Source organism: Eleutherodactylus coqui, chromosome 4 (assembly GCF_035609145.1).
Source record: "Eleutherodactylus coqui strain aEleCoq1 chromosome 4, aEleCoq1.hap1, whole genome shotgun sequence".
Taxonomy (NCBI): Eukaryota; Metazoa; Chordata; class Amphibia; order Anura; family Eleutherodactylidae; genus Eleutherodactylus; species Eleutherodactylus coqui.
Window position 1 is genome coordinate 113,716,142 of NC_089840.1, and position 12,031 is coordinate 113,728,172.

Consider the following 12,031-nt stretch of genomic DNA (forward strand, 5'->3'; position numbering starts at 1 on the left):
GTGATAAGTAGAGATGAGCGAGTGTACTCGGTAAGGACAGATACTCGAGCGAGTATTGTCCTTACTGAGTACCTGCCTGCTCGCCTGCAAAGATTCGGGTGCCGGCGTGGGTGAGCGCTGTGTTGCGGGAGTGAGCAGGAGGGAGCGGGGGTAAGAGAGAGATCTCACTCGCGTTCTCCCCTGCTCTCCCCTGCAGATCCCCGCCGGCACCCGAATTTTTGCGGACGAGCAGGCAGGTACTCGGTAAGGACGATACTCGCTCGAGTATCTGTCCTTACCGAGTACGCTTGCTCATCTCTAGTGATAAAGCTGGTTTTTGAGGGTCTGTAATTTGCTGAAGGCCTAGATATAAACACATACTCTGGAAGTAGACAAAACGTGCTATCAACTACATCTCGAATTATTAACTCAATTTGGTTCCAATAGGGATGAATTAATGGGCAGGACCGCCATATGTGTGTTAGGGAGCCTACATGTCCGTTGCAACGCCAGCACAGATTTGAGTCTGATACTTTGTAAGCAAAAAGCCATTCCGGTGACTTGTACCACCGTGTCAGGTATTAAGACTTTTTTGAACTGTGGTTCTAATTATGTGATTTATTTTCTTAAGTCTTCCTGTAATTTTCAATATGTGGGGAGAACAACCGGCACAAAGAGGACAGAGATGGGACTAATTTATTAAGAGGTGCACACCAGCATCTTGTTTTTTAAGACTAGTGTAGAAATACCAGTCTTAATAAACTTACCCCAGTACCTGTTACCATCATTTATCTTGTGTTTTTTTTGTAGACCCTACAGATAAATTTTAGTGCATCTGACTGATAGTCCAAATCATTAGACATGTACTAAATCCATTTATATACATACTTACATTATGCCATTTAGAATCTTTACACCTAAAGGCTGCTGCTAATCCCAGTGTATTAATCAATTGCTCTGAATTGCATTCATATTTGCACAATATTTTTAAAATAGTGGAAATGTTGTTTCATTTAGGGAGATAAAGGAAAATGAAGAATTAATGAATATTTCAAGTGCACAGGTAAGGGATCTTCATCATGGTATAATAAAGTTCATAAAATAACCATATAATGTTGCAAAATAGATTGTTAAGTAAAATTAATTGAATTAACTCTTTTGAATATATTTTATTATGCACGTATTTTATACCAAAAAGCCTAGTAAAAACTAATTACAATAAACTAGCAAAAATATATCACATGAGCTAATAGGAAAGTAACATCTCCAAACCGTTACCAATAAGTTGTAAGGACATACAGTAGTCCTCTGGAATCTGTCTGCTCTTCAAAATTAAAGTGTAAATGTTTGTATGAACATGAATCAATGAAATGACCAATAGGAATCTGTTTCAGATTGTGGCTATGAGGTCTGTCCTGTATAGAGATGAGCGAACACCAAAATGTTCGGGTGTTCGTTATTCGTAACGAACTTCCCGTGATGCTCGAGGGTTCGTTTCGAACAACGAACCCCATTGAAGTCAATGGGCGACCAGAACATTTTTGTATTTCGCCGATGCTCGCTAAGGTTTTCATGTGTGAAAATCTGGGCAATTCAGGAAAGTGATGGGAATGACACAGTGACGGATAGGGCAGGCGAGGGGCTACATGTTGGGCTGCATCCTAAGTTCACAGGTCCCACTATTAAGCCACAATAGCGGCAAGAGTGGGCCCCCCCCCTCCCAACAACTTTTACTTCTGAAAAGCGCTCATTAGCATGGCATACCTTTGCTAAGCACCACACTACCTCCAACAAAGCACAATCACTGCCTGCATGACACTCCACTGCCACTTCTCCTGAGTTACATGCTGCCCAACCGCACCCCCTCCCCCCCACAGCGCACACCAAACTGTCCCTGCGCAGCCTTCAGCTGCCCTCATGCCACACCACCCTCATGTCTATTTAGAAGTGCGTCTGCCACGACGAGGGACCGCAGGCACACACTGCACAGGGTTGGCACGGCTAGGTAGCGACCCTCTTTAATAGGGGCGGGGCGATAGCCCACAATGCTGTACAGAAGCAATGAGAAATACAATCCTGTGCCACCGCCATCAGGAGCTGCACACGTGGGCATAGCAATGGGGAACCTATGTGCCACACACTATTCATTCTGTCAAGGTGTCTGCATGCCCCAGTCAGACTGGTAATATGCACCTTAACAGTAACCGCGTTGGTGGTAATGTGGTGGTGACTGCGGACCTAGTACCACGGTTGTATTTTGTTGGTTTTCGGAATGTGGCCAGGATTAAGTGGGCCGTGGCGGGGGGATGGTGGGGGGGCTCTCTTGTAGTGTCGGTAAAGGTGAAATTCTTGGACTGCCACCAGACGAACCAATGCAAAGGCATTTGCCAACAATGTTTTCCCTGTTGGAGGAGGAGGGGGATGTTTTTGAGGCACTACGTGTCCTCTCCACGTGTCCGTGGTTATATGCACCTTAACAGTAACCGCGTTGGTGGTAATGTGGTGGTGACTGCGGACCTAGTACCACGGTTGTATTTTGTTGGTTTTCGGAATGTGGCCAGGATTAAGTGGGCCGTGGCGGGGGGATGGTGGGGGGGCTCTCTTGTAGTGTCGGTAAAGGTGAAATTCTTGGACTGCCGCCAGACGAACCAATGCAAAGGCATTTGCCAACAATGTTTTCCCTGTTGGAGGAGGAGGGGGATGTTTTTGAGGCACTACGTGTCCTCTCCACGTGTCCGTTCCATGTAAGCAATAGTAGCACTCAAGACAGGCCCCAGTAACAATTCTGAAGCAGCAGTATAGCGGGAGCGCAGTCTTCGTTCCATGTAAGCAATAGTAGCACTCAAGACAGGCCCCAGTAACAATTCTGAAGCAGCAGTATAGCGGGAGCGCAGTCTTCGTTCCATGTAAGCAATAGTAGCACTCAAGACAGGCCCCAGTAACAATTCTGAAGCAGCAGTATAGCGGGAGCGCAGTCTTCGTTCCATTTCAGTAGCCTTAGTATAGCCAAGGCACAAGTGACATTTATGTAGCTAAACTGTAGGCCAACCCCACACACCTTTCTGTACCATGAGTGCAGGCGAAGAACATAGAAATTACTATGATTACACTGTAGGTGAGGGCCCCAAAAAATTGGTGTACCAACAGTACTAATGTACCTCAGTAAAAATTGGCCATGCCCAACCAAGATGGCAGGTGAATCGCTTTGGTTAATGTGGCTTAAGTGGTAACTAGGCCTGGAGGCAGCCCAGTGTAACGAAAAATTGGTTCAAGTTAAAGTTCCAACGCTTTTAAGCTAATTGAAACTTATAAAAATTGTTCTGAAAAATTATTTGAGTGAGCCTTGTGGCCCTAAGAAAAATTGCCCGTTCAGCGTGATTACGTGAGGTTTCAGGAGGAGGAGCAGGAGGAGGAGGAGGAGGAATATTAGACACAGATTGATGAAGCACAAATGTCCCCGTTTTGGATGGTGAGAGAGAACGTAGCTTCCATCCGCGGGTGCAGCCTACGTATTGCTTACGTATCGCTGCTGTCCGCTGGTGGAGAACAGAAGTCTGGCGAAATCCAGCCTTTGTTCATCTTGATGAGTGTTAGCCTGTCGGCACTGTCGGTTGACAAGCGGCTACGCTTATCGGTGATGATTCCCCCAGCCGCACTAAACACCCTCTCCGACAACACGCTAGCCGCAGGACAAGCAAGCACCTCAAGGGCATACAGGGCTAGTTCAGGCCACGTGTCCAGCTTCGACACCCAGTAGTTGTAGGGGGCAGAGGCGTCACCAAGGATGGTCGTGCGATCCGCTACGTACTCCCTCACCATCCTTTTGCAGTGCTCCCGCCGACTCAGCCGTGACTGGGGAGCGGTGACACAGTCTTGGTGGGGAGCCATAAAGCTGGCCAGGCCCTTAAAGACTGTTGCACTGCCTGGGATGTACATGCTGCTCGATCTACGCACATCCCCTGCAACATGGCCCTCGGAACTGCGCCTTCTGCCACTAGCGCTGTCGGCTGGGAATTTTACCATCAGCTTGTCCGCAAGGGTCCTGTGGTATAGCAACACTCTCGAACCCCTTTCCTCTTCGGGAATCAGAGTGGGCAGGTTCTCCTTATACCGTGGATCGAGCAGTGTGTACACCCAGTAATCCGTAGTGGCCAGAATGCGTGCAACGCGAGGGTCACGAGAAAGGCATCCTAACATGAAGTCAGCCATGTGTGCCAGGGTACCTGTACGCAACACATGGCTGTCTTCACTAGGAAGATCACTTTCAGGATCCTCCTCCTCCTCCTCCTCCTCAGGCCATACACGCTGAAAGGATGACAGGCAATCAGCCGGTGTACCGTCAGCAGCGGGCCAAGCTGTCTCTTCCCCCTCCTCCTCATCCTCCTCATGCTCCTCCTCCTCCTCCTGTACGCGCTGAGAAATAGACAGGAGGGTGCCCTGACTATCCAGCGGCATACTGTCTTCCCCCGCCCCCGTTTCCGAGCGCAAAGCAGCTGCCTTTATGGTTTGCAGGGAATTTCTCAAGATGCATAGCAGAGGAATGGTGACGCTAATGATTGTAGCATCGCCGCTCACCACCTGGGTAGACTCCTCAAAATTACCAAGGACATGGCAGATGTCTGCCAACCAGGCCCACTCTTCTGAAAGGAATTGAGGAGGCTGACTCCCACTGCGCCGCCCATGTTGGAGTTGGTATTCGACTATAGCTCTACGCTGTTCATAGAGCCTGGCCAACATGTGGAGCGTAGAGTTCCACCGTGTGGGCACGTCGCACAGCAGTCGGTGCACTGGCAGCTTAAAGTGATGTTACAGGGTGCGCAGGGTGGCAGCGTCCGTGTGGGACTTGCGGAAATGTGCGCAGAGCCGGCGCGCCTTTACGAGCAGGTCTGACAAGCGTGGGTAGCTTTTCAGAAACCGCTGAACCACCAAATTAAAGACGTGGGCCAGGCATGGCACGTGCGTGAGGCTGCCGAGCTGCAGAGCCGCCACCAGGTTACGGCCGTTGTCACACACGACCATGCCCGGTTGGAGGCTCAGCGGCGCAAGCCAGCGGTCGGTCTGCTGTGTCAGACCCTGCAGCAGTTCGTGGGCCGTGTGCCTCTTATCGCCTAAGCTGAGTAGTTTCAGCACGGCCTGCTGACGCTTGCCCACCGCTGTGCTGCCACACCGCGCGACACCGACTGCTGGCGACATGCTGCTGCTAACACATCTTGATTGTGAGACAGAGGAGGAGGAGGAGGAGGAGGGTGCTTTAGTGGAGGAAGCATACACCTCCGCAGATACCACCACCGAGCTGGGGCCCGCAATTCTGGGGGTGGGTAGGACGTGAGCGGTCCCAGGCTCTGACTCTGTCCCAGCCTCCACTAAATTCACCCAATGTGCCGTCAGGGAGATGTAGTGGCCCTGCCCGCCTGTGCTTGTCCACGTGTCCGTAGTTAAGTGGACCGTGGCAGTAACCGCGTTGGTGAGGGCGCGCACAATGTTGCGGGAGACGTGGTCGTGCAGGGCTGGGACGGCACATCGGGAAAAGTAGTGGCGACTGGGAACTGAGTAGCGCGGGGCCGCCGCCTCCATGATACTTTTGAAGGACTCCGTTTCCACAACCCTATACGGCAGCATCTCAAGGCTGATGAATTTTGCGATGCGGACGGTTAACGTTTGAGCGTGCGGGTGCGTGGCGGCGTACTTGCGCTTGCGCTCGAACACTTGCGCAAGCTACGGCTGAACGGTGCGCTGAACTACACTGCTGGATGGGGCCGAGGACAGCGGAGATGAGGGTGTGGGTGCAGGCCATGAGGCGGTAGTGCCTGTGTCCTGAGAGGGGGGTTGCATCTCAGTGGCAGGTTGGGGCACAGGGGGAGAGGCAGGGGTGCAAACCGGAGGCGGTGAACGGCCTTTGTCCCACCTTGCGGGGTGCTTGGCCATCATATGTCTGCGCATGGTGGTGGTGGTGAGGCTGTTGGTGTTGGCTCCCCGGCTGAGCTTTGCGCGACAAAGGTTGCACACCACTGTTCGTCGGTCGTCAGGCGTCTCTGTGAAAAACTGCCAGACCTTAGAGCACCTCGGCCTCCGCAGGGTGGCATGGCGCGAGGGGGCGCTTTGGGAAACACTTGGTGGATTATTCGGTCTGGCCCTGCCTCTACCCCTGGCCACTGCACTGCCTCTTGCAACCTGCCCTGCTGATGCCCTTGACTCCCCCTCTGAAGACCTGTCCTCCTGAGTAAGCGTTGCACACCAGGTGGGGTCAGTCACCTCATCGTCCTGCTGCTCTTCCTCCGAATCCTCTGTGCGCTGCTCCCTGGGACTTACTGCCCTTACTACTACCTCACTGCAAGACAACTGTGTCTGATCGTCATCGTCCTCCTCACCCACAGAAAGTTGTTGAGACAGTTGGCGGAAGTCCCCAGCCTCTTCCCCCGGACCCCGGGAACTTTCGAATGGTTGGGCATCAGTGACGATAAACTCCTCTGGTGGGAGAGGAACCGCTGCTGCCCAATCTAAGCAGGGGCCCGAGAACAGTTCCTGGGAGTGTTCCCGCTCCTGAGCAGGTGTCATTGTAGTGGAGTGAGGAGGCTGGGAGGAAGGAGGAGCAGCAGACAGAGGATTCGGATTGGCAGCAGTGGACGGCGCAGAACTGCGGGTAGACGATAGGTTGCTCGAAGCACTTTCTGCCATCCAGGACAGGACCTGCTCACACTGCTCATTTTCTAATAACCGTCTCCCGCGTGGACCCATTAATTGGGCGATGAATGTGGGGACGCCAGAAACGTGCCTCTCTCCTAATCGCGCAGCAGACAGCTGCGACACACCTGGATCAGGAGCTTGGCCTGTGCCCACACCCTCACTTGGCCCTCCGCGTCCTCGGCCACGTCCACGTCCACGTCCTCTAGGCTTACCCCTACCCCTCAGCATGCTGTATTACCAGTGATTAGATTTCCCAGGCAGGAAATAAATTGGCGCAAGACTGCAGGCCAAATATAATTTTTGCCCTTTTTGGAAAACGAAAGGCCCCACTGCCTCTAGTGAATGAATTATCTAAGTTTAATAACTGTGCTGTGTCCCTGCTTATGTGTCACAGAACGTGAGGGTAGCAGAGTTATTATAACTCTTGGAGAGCAGGTATTTTTTTTCCCAATTAAGGAAAGCAAATGGCGAAGCCAGCAGTAAAGCGTAGCTGGGTGCGTCTGATTTAGCAATGTTTTTCACGCAGCTCACACGTCTCCACAGGCGTAAGGACGGACACAGGCTGGACAAATAGATTTCTTTTCAGTTTTTTCCCACCAACAGGCAGCACTGCGTATATTCAATGAACCTGAGAAGTTTAATAACTGTGCTGTGTCCCTGCTTATGTGTCACAGAACGTGAGGGTAGCAGAGTTATTATAACTCTTGGAGAGCAGGTATTTTTTTTCCCAATTAAGGAAAGCAAATGGCGAACCCAGCAGTAAAGCGTAGCTGGGTGCGTCTGATTTAGCAATGTTTTTCACGCAGCTCACACGTCTCCACAGGCGTAAGGACGGACACAGGCTGGACAAATAGATTTCTTTTCAGTTTTTTCCCACCAACAGGCAGCACTGCGTATATTCAATGAACCTGAGAAGTTTAATAACTGTGCTGTGTCCCTGCTTATGTGTCACAGAACGTGAGGGTAGCAGAGTTATTATAACTCTTGGAGAGCAGGTATTTTTTTTCCCAATTAAGGAAAGCAAATGGCGAACCCAGCAGTAAAGCGTAGCTGGCTGCGTATGATTTAGCAATGTTTTTCACGCAGCTCACACGTCTCCACAGGCGTAAGGACGGACAGAGGCTGGACAAATAGATTTGTTTTCAGTTTTTTCCCACCAACAGGCAGCACTGCGTATATTCAATGAACCTGAGAAGTTTAATAACTGTGCTGTGTCCCTGCTTATGTGTCACAGAACGTGAGGGTAGCAGAGTTATTAACTGTGGCAGAGCAGGTATTTTTTTTCCCAATTAAGGAAAGCAAATGGCGAACCCAGCAGTAAAGCGTAGCTGGCTGCGTATGATTTAGCAATGTTTTTCACGCAGCTCACACGTCTCCACAGGCGTAAGGACGGACACAGGCTGGACAAATAGATTTGTTTTCAGTTTTTTCCCACCAACAGGCAGCACTGCGTATATTCAATGAACCTGAGAAGTTTAATAACTGTGCTGTGTCCCTGCTTATGTGTCACAGAACGTGAGGGTAGCAGAGTTATTATAACTCTTGGAGAGCAGGTATTTTTTTTCCCAATTAAGGAAAGCAAATGGCGAACCCAGCAGTAAAGCGTAGCTGGCTGCGTATGATTTAGCAATGTTTTTCACGCAGCTCACACGTCTCCACAGGCGTAAGGACGGACACAGGCTGGACAAATAGATTTCTTTTCAGTTTTTTCCCACCAACAGGCAGCACTGCGTATATTCAATGAACCTGAGAAGTTTAATAACTGTGCTGTGTCCCTGCTTATGTGTCACAGAACGTGAGGGTAGCAGAGTTATTATAACTCTTGGAGAGCAGGTATTTTTTTTCCCAATTAAGGAAAGCAAATGGCGAACCCAGCAGTAAAGCGTAGCTGGCTGCGTATGATTTAGCAATGTTTTTCACGCAGCTCACACGTCTCCACAGGCGTAAGGACGGACACAGGCTGGACAAATAGATTTCTTTTCAGTTTTTTCCCACCAACAGGCAGCACTGCGTATATTCAATGAACCTGAGAAGTTTAATAACTGTGCTGTGTCCCTGCTTATGTGTCACAGAACGTGAGGGTAGCAGAGTTATTATAACTCTTGGAGAGCAGGTATTTTTTTTCCCAATTAAGGAAAGCAAATGGCGAACCCAGCAGTAAAGCGTAGCTGGCTGCGTATGATTTAGCAATGTTTTTCACGCAGCTCACACGTCTCCACAGGCGTAAGGACGGACACAGGCTGGACAAATAGATTTGTTTTCAGTTTTTTCCCACCAACAGGCAGCACTGTGTATATTCTATGAATAATAACTGTGTTGTGGCCCTGCCTATACAATTCTTTCCCTGCAGTATCAATGGAGGGTGGAATGCTCTGCAGAGGCGATTTTGAGAAGCCCAAAAAAAATGCAGCACAGCCAACAGCAGCCTGGACAGTACTGCACACGGATAAATATGGCCCTAGAAAGGACCGTTGAGGTTCTTGAAGGCTACACTCACTCCTAACACTCTCCCTGCCTATGCAGCACTTCTGTCCCTAATGCCAGGTGCAACGGTCTGCAGAGGCGATTTTGAGAAAAAAAAAAATCCCACTGCTAACAGCAGCCAACACACAGCTATCAGTGGCCCTAATAAGGACCTTTGGGGGGTCTTGAAGCCTACACTAACTACCAATTCTTTCCCTACAGCAGCTCCGGTATAAACAGCACTGTCCCTCATCTAACTCACACCGCATCTGAGGCGAGCCGCGGGAGGGGCCAACTTTTATATTAGGCGAACACCTGATCTCGCCAGCCACTCACAGCAGGGGGGTGGTATAGGGCTTAAACGTTGCAGGGGGAAGTTGTAATGCCTTCCCTGTCTTTCAATTGGCCAGAAAAGCGCGCTAACGTCTCAGGGAAGGAAGTGAAAGTAACCAGAACACCGCATGGTGTTCGTCACGAATAACGAACATCCCGAACACCCTAATATTCGCACGAATATCAAGCTCGGACGAACGCGTTCGCTCATCTCTAGTCCTGTACTCATATGAGAATAAGAATGGAGTAACAGCATTATATCCCATCTGCTGATCACATAGCTTACTCTCCTACTAGCCATTCCCCTTCATATAAAAAGGATTTGTCATGTAGCCATCTGATGAAGCAGGGCTAGCATATCATATGGATCCACTTGTCAATGGCTGGCCAAGTTGGATGGATGTTTTTGAGGAGGGGGGGCGTGGCTAGTAGTAGAGTAGAACTTTTGATAATCATGCTTTACAGGAAGTACTGCATTTGTTGCTATTGTATGACCAAGGCATGGAGTAAACCTCAGACAAAATTTGAAGCAGACTATTACAGGTGAATTACTTTAATCATGCCTATACAAACATTTATATTTCATTTTTATGGAGTGGACAAATTCTTTAACATTTAATATGGTTGCAACTTTACGCAATACCATTTAGGTTCAATATCCCTGCAGTATCAGCACAGAAGAGGGGGCAAAAATTAGCATCCAGACCCCCCCCCCCAAAAAATGTGCATCTCTTGTGTTTGTGTGTGCATGGGGGTGATATACAGTAGATGTAGAGCTGGGAATAATGGTATGACTAAGATTTTGGGAATCAGGATTTGTTGATACTTGGTTAAGCTGCTAAGCTTTGGTTGGCTCATGTGATCTACTATGAGCAACTCAGGAAACTGTGATTGATGTGCAGATGCCATTTGTGCTCATGCTGCAATATTACTGTAGGTACACACATTTAATATTAGACAGTAGCTGAGCAGAATTACTTTAAAGGTGTTCACTGCCTAGCAGGGAGTGCCGAACTATTGCCAAGACTGCGTATGCACACTGTCTCGCAACAATAGCATATGACCACTCGTGGCGAGAAAGCGTGCATATGCAGTCTCCGGAATAGTGACGTAACCTACACTGACCTGCAGAAAGTAGAGTCTGCAGACACTCCAAAACAGGAAAAAGAATGTCCAGGTGGCTTTCGGTGAGGTGACTAGGGGGACTGCAGGAGCCATGAGACGATTGGTGGGGAGAAGATACAGTAAGAAGACTGACGGGGGAGGGATAGGTAAGTATTGACTTTTTTAATGACAAAACCCCTTTAAGCTTGCAATAGATATTAGTTTCTTTCCAACAGAGTGCATCAATTTCAGTGGAATTTGCCAGCAATCTGATGTTTGTGGGAATGAGCAAATGCTCGTTTGATATCTTGCATTGGGACAAGCTAATTACAATTGTATTTCTGAGCCTTTCGTTCGATATATATAAGCAGCACAGACTTGATTGGCAACTGCTTATAGCCATCTCCATGTTGAAAAAGCATACATACAAATGGACATGTTTATGGTAGAGTAAGAGTTAATATCCAAAGGCTGGCAAATATCACGTGTCTATGGCCAGTTGTTATAGTCTATCTAATGGGCCACTCCGGTGAAATTTTTTCATTTATTATGTAGCTAACTTCCTAGTATGTATAAGTCGGCTAGTGTTAGCCTGGTTGGTTATTCCTTCCTATCAGAAACTTCTGGCCTATTTCTCCTCAGATGGTCATGTGAACTCAGTTCTGACTAGTTCAGATTTCCTTGGAGTTATGTGTCTAGTTTCTAGTCAGTTTGTCATTTTGTGTAATGCTATTACTTGGACCCTACCACAGAAACTGCCTAGAGGAGGATACAGACACTACTTTCACAGTTACTGATAATGATCACACAACTCCTGTCACATAGTAATAATAGAGAAAAATCACAGCTCATCCACCTATGGTCTGCAGTTTATTTAGAAGAATATAAAGGGTAATGATAATTCAACTGTCCACTCAGCAGGCAAAAATGGTAGAGTCTCTAGCTAATACCATGCTGACGGCTCCCGGGGTAGATGCAAAAGTGAAAGCTAAAATATCACCATCAAGATGGGGCTTGATAAGCATCAGACAGGAGGCTACACTGCATGGAAGTGGCTGAAATATACACAGCAAACCTCCAGAGTGTGGCAGGCAATCAGGTAAGGAAGGGGTGGGGCAGGGATAAACAAATCAGCTTTCTCCGAAGTGGCCATTTAAGATTGTGTCCATAGGATTAGCATTAAAAAAATTCAAAAACAATATCAATGTATACAAGGTTTTTTTCCATATACATGTTGTTTCACTAATGCCAATTGAATTCCAAAAATATAACATAATGCATTTTACAGTTTTACCAGATTTTCTTTCAGGACACCACACAGAAAGCAAAAAATAATGAGCAGGAATCTGAACAAGGTGACTCACAAGAGTCTATAGATCTGTAAGTAGGAATGACCTCTAACTATTACTCATATAAGTGCGGTACTGCAGCTTTCATGTCAGAAGATCTCAATAAGTCTCATCAAAGA

At 48.3% G+C, this 12,031-nt stretch overlaps 1 protein-coding gene across 4 annotated transcripts in view; it reads left to right on the forward strand.

Moving 5' to 3' along the window:
- Window positions 1-12,031, forward strand: part of LOC136625647 (EF-hand calcium-binding domain-containing protein 4B-like) — a 90,619-nt gene that overhangs the window by 60,889 nt on the left and 17,699 nt on the right. For 2 of the 4 annotated variants that reach the window (XM_066600018.1, XM_066600019.1), the window contains exons 9-10: window positions 997-1,042; window positions 11,852-11,943. In XM_066600018.1, coding sequence (XP_066456115.1) covers window positions 997-1,042; window positions 11,852-11,943 — 138 coding nt within the window. The remainder of the gene's footprint in view (window positions 1-996; window positions 1,043-11,851; window positions 11,944-12,031) is intronic. The other 2 variants (XM_066600020.1, XM_066600021.1) reach the window with 2 other exon arrangements.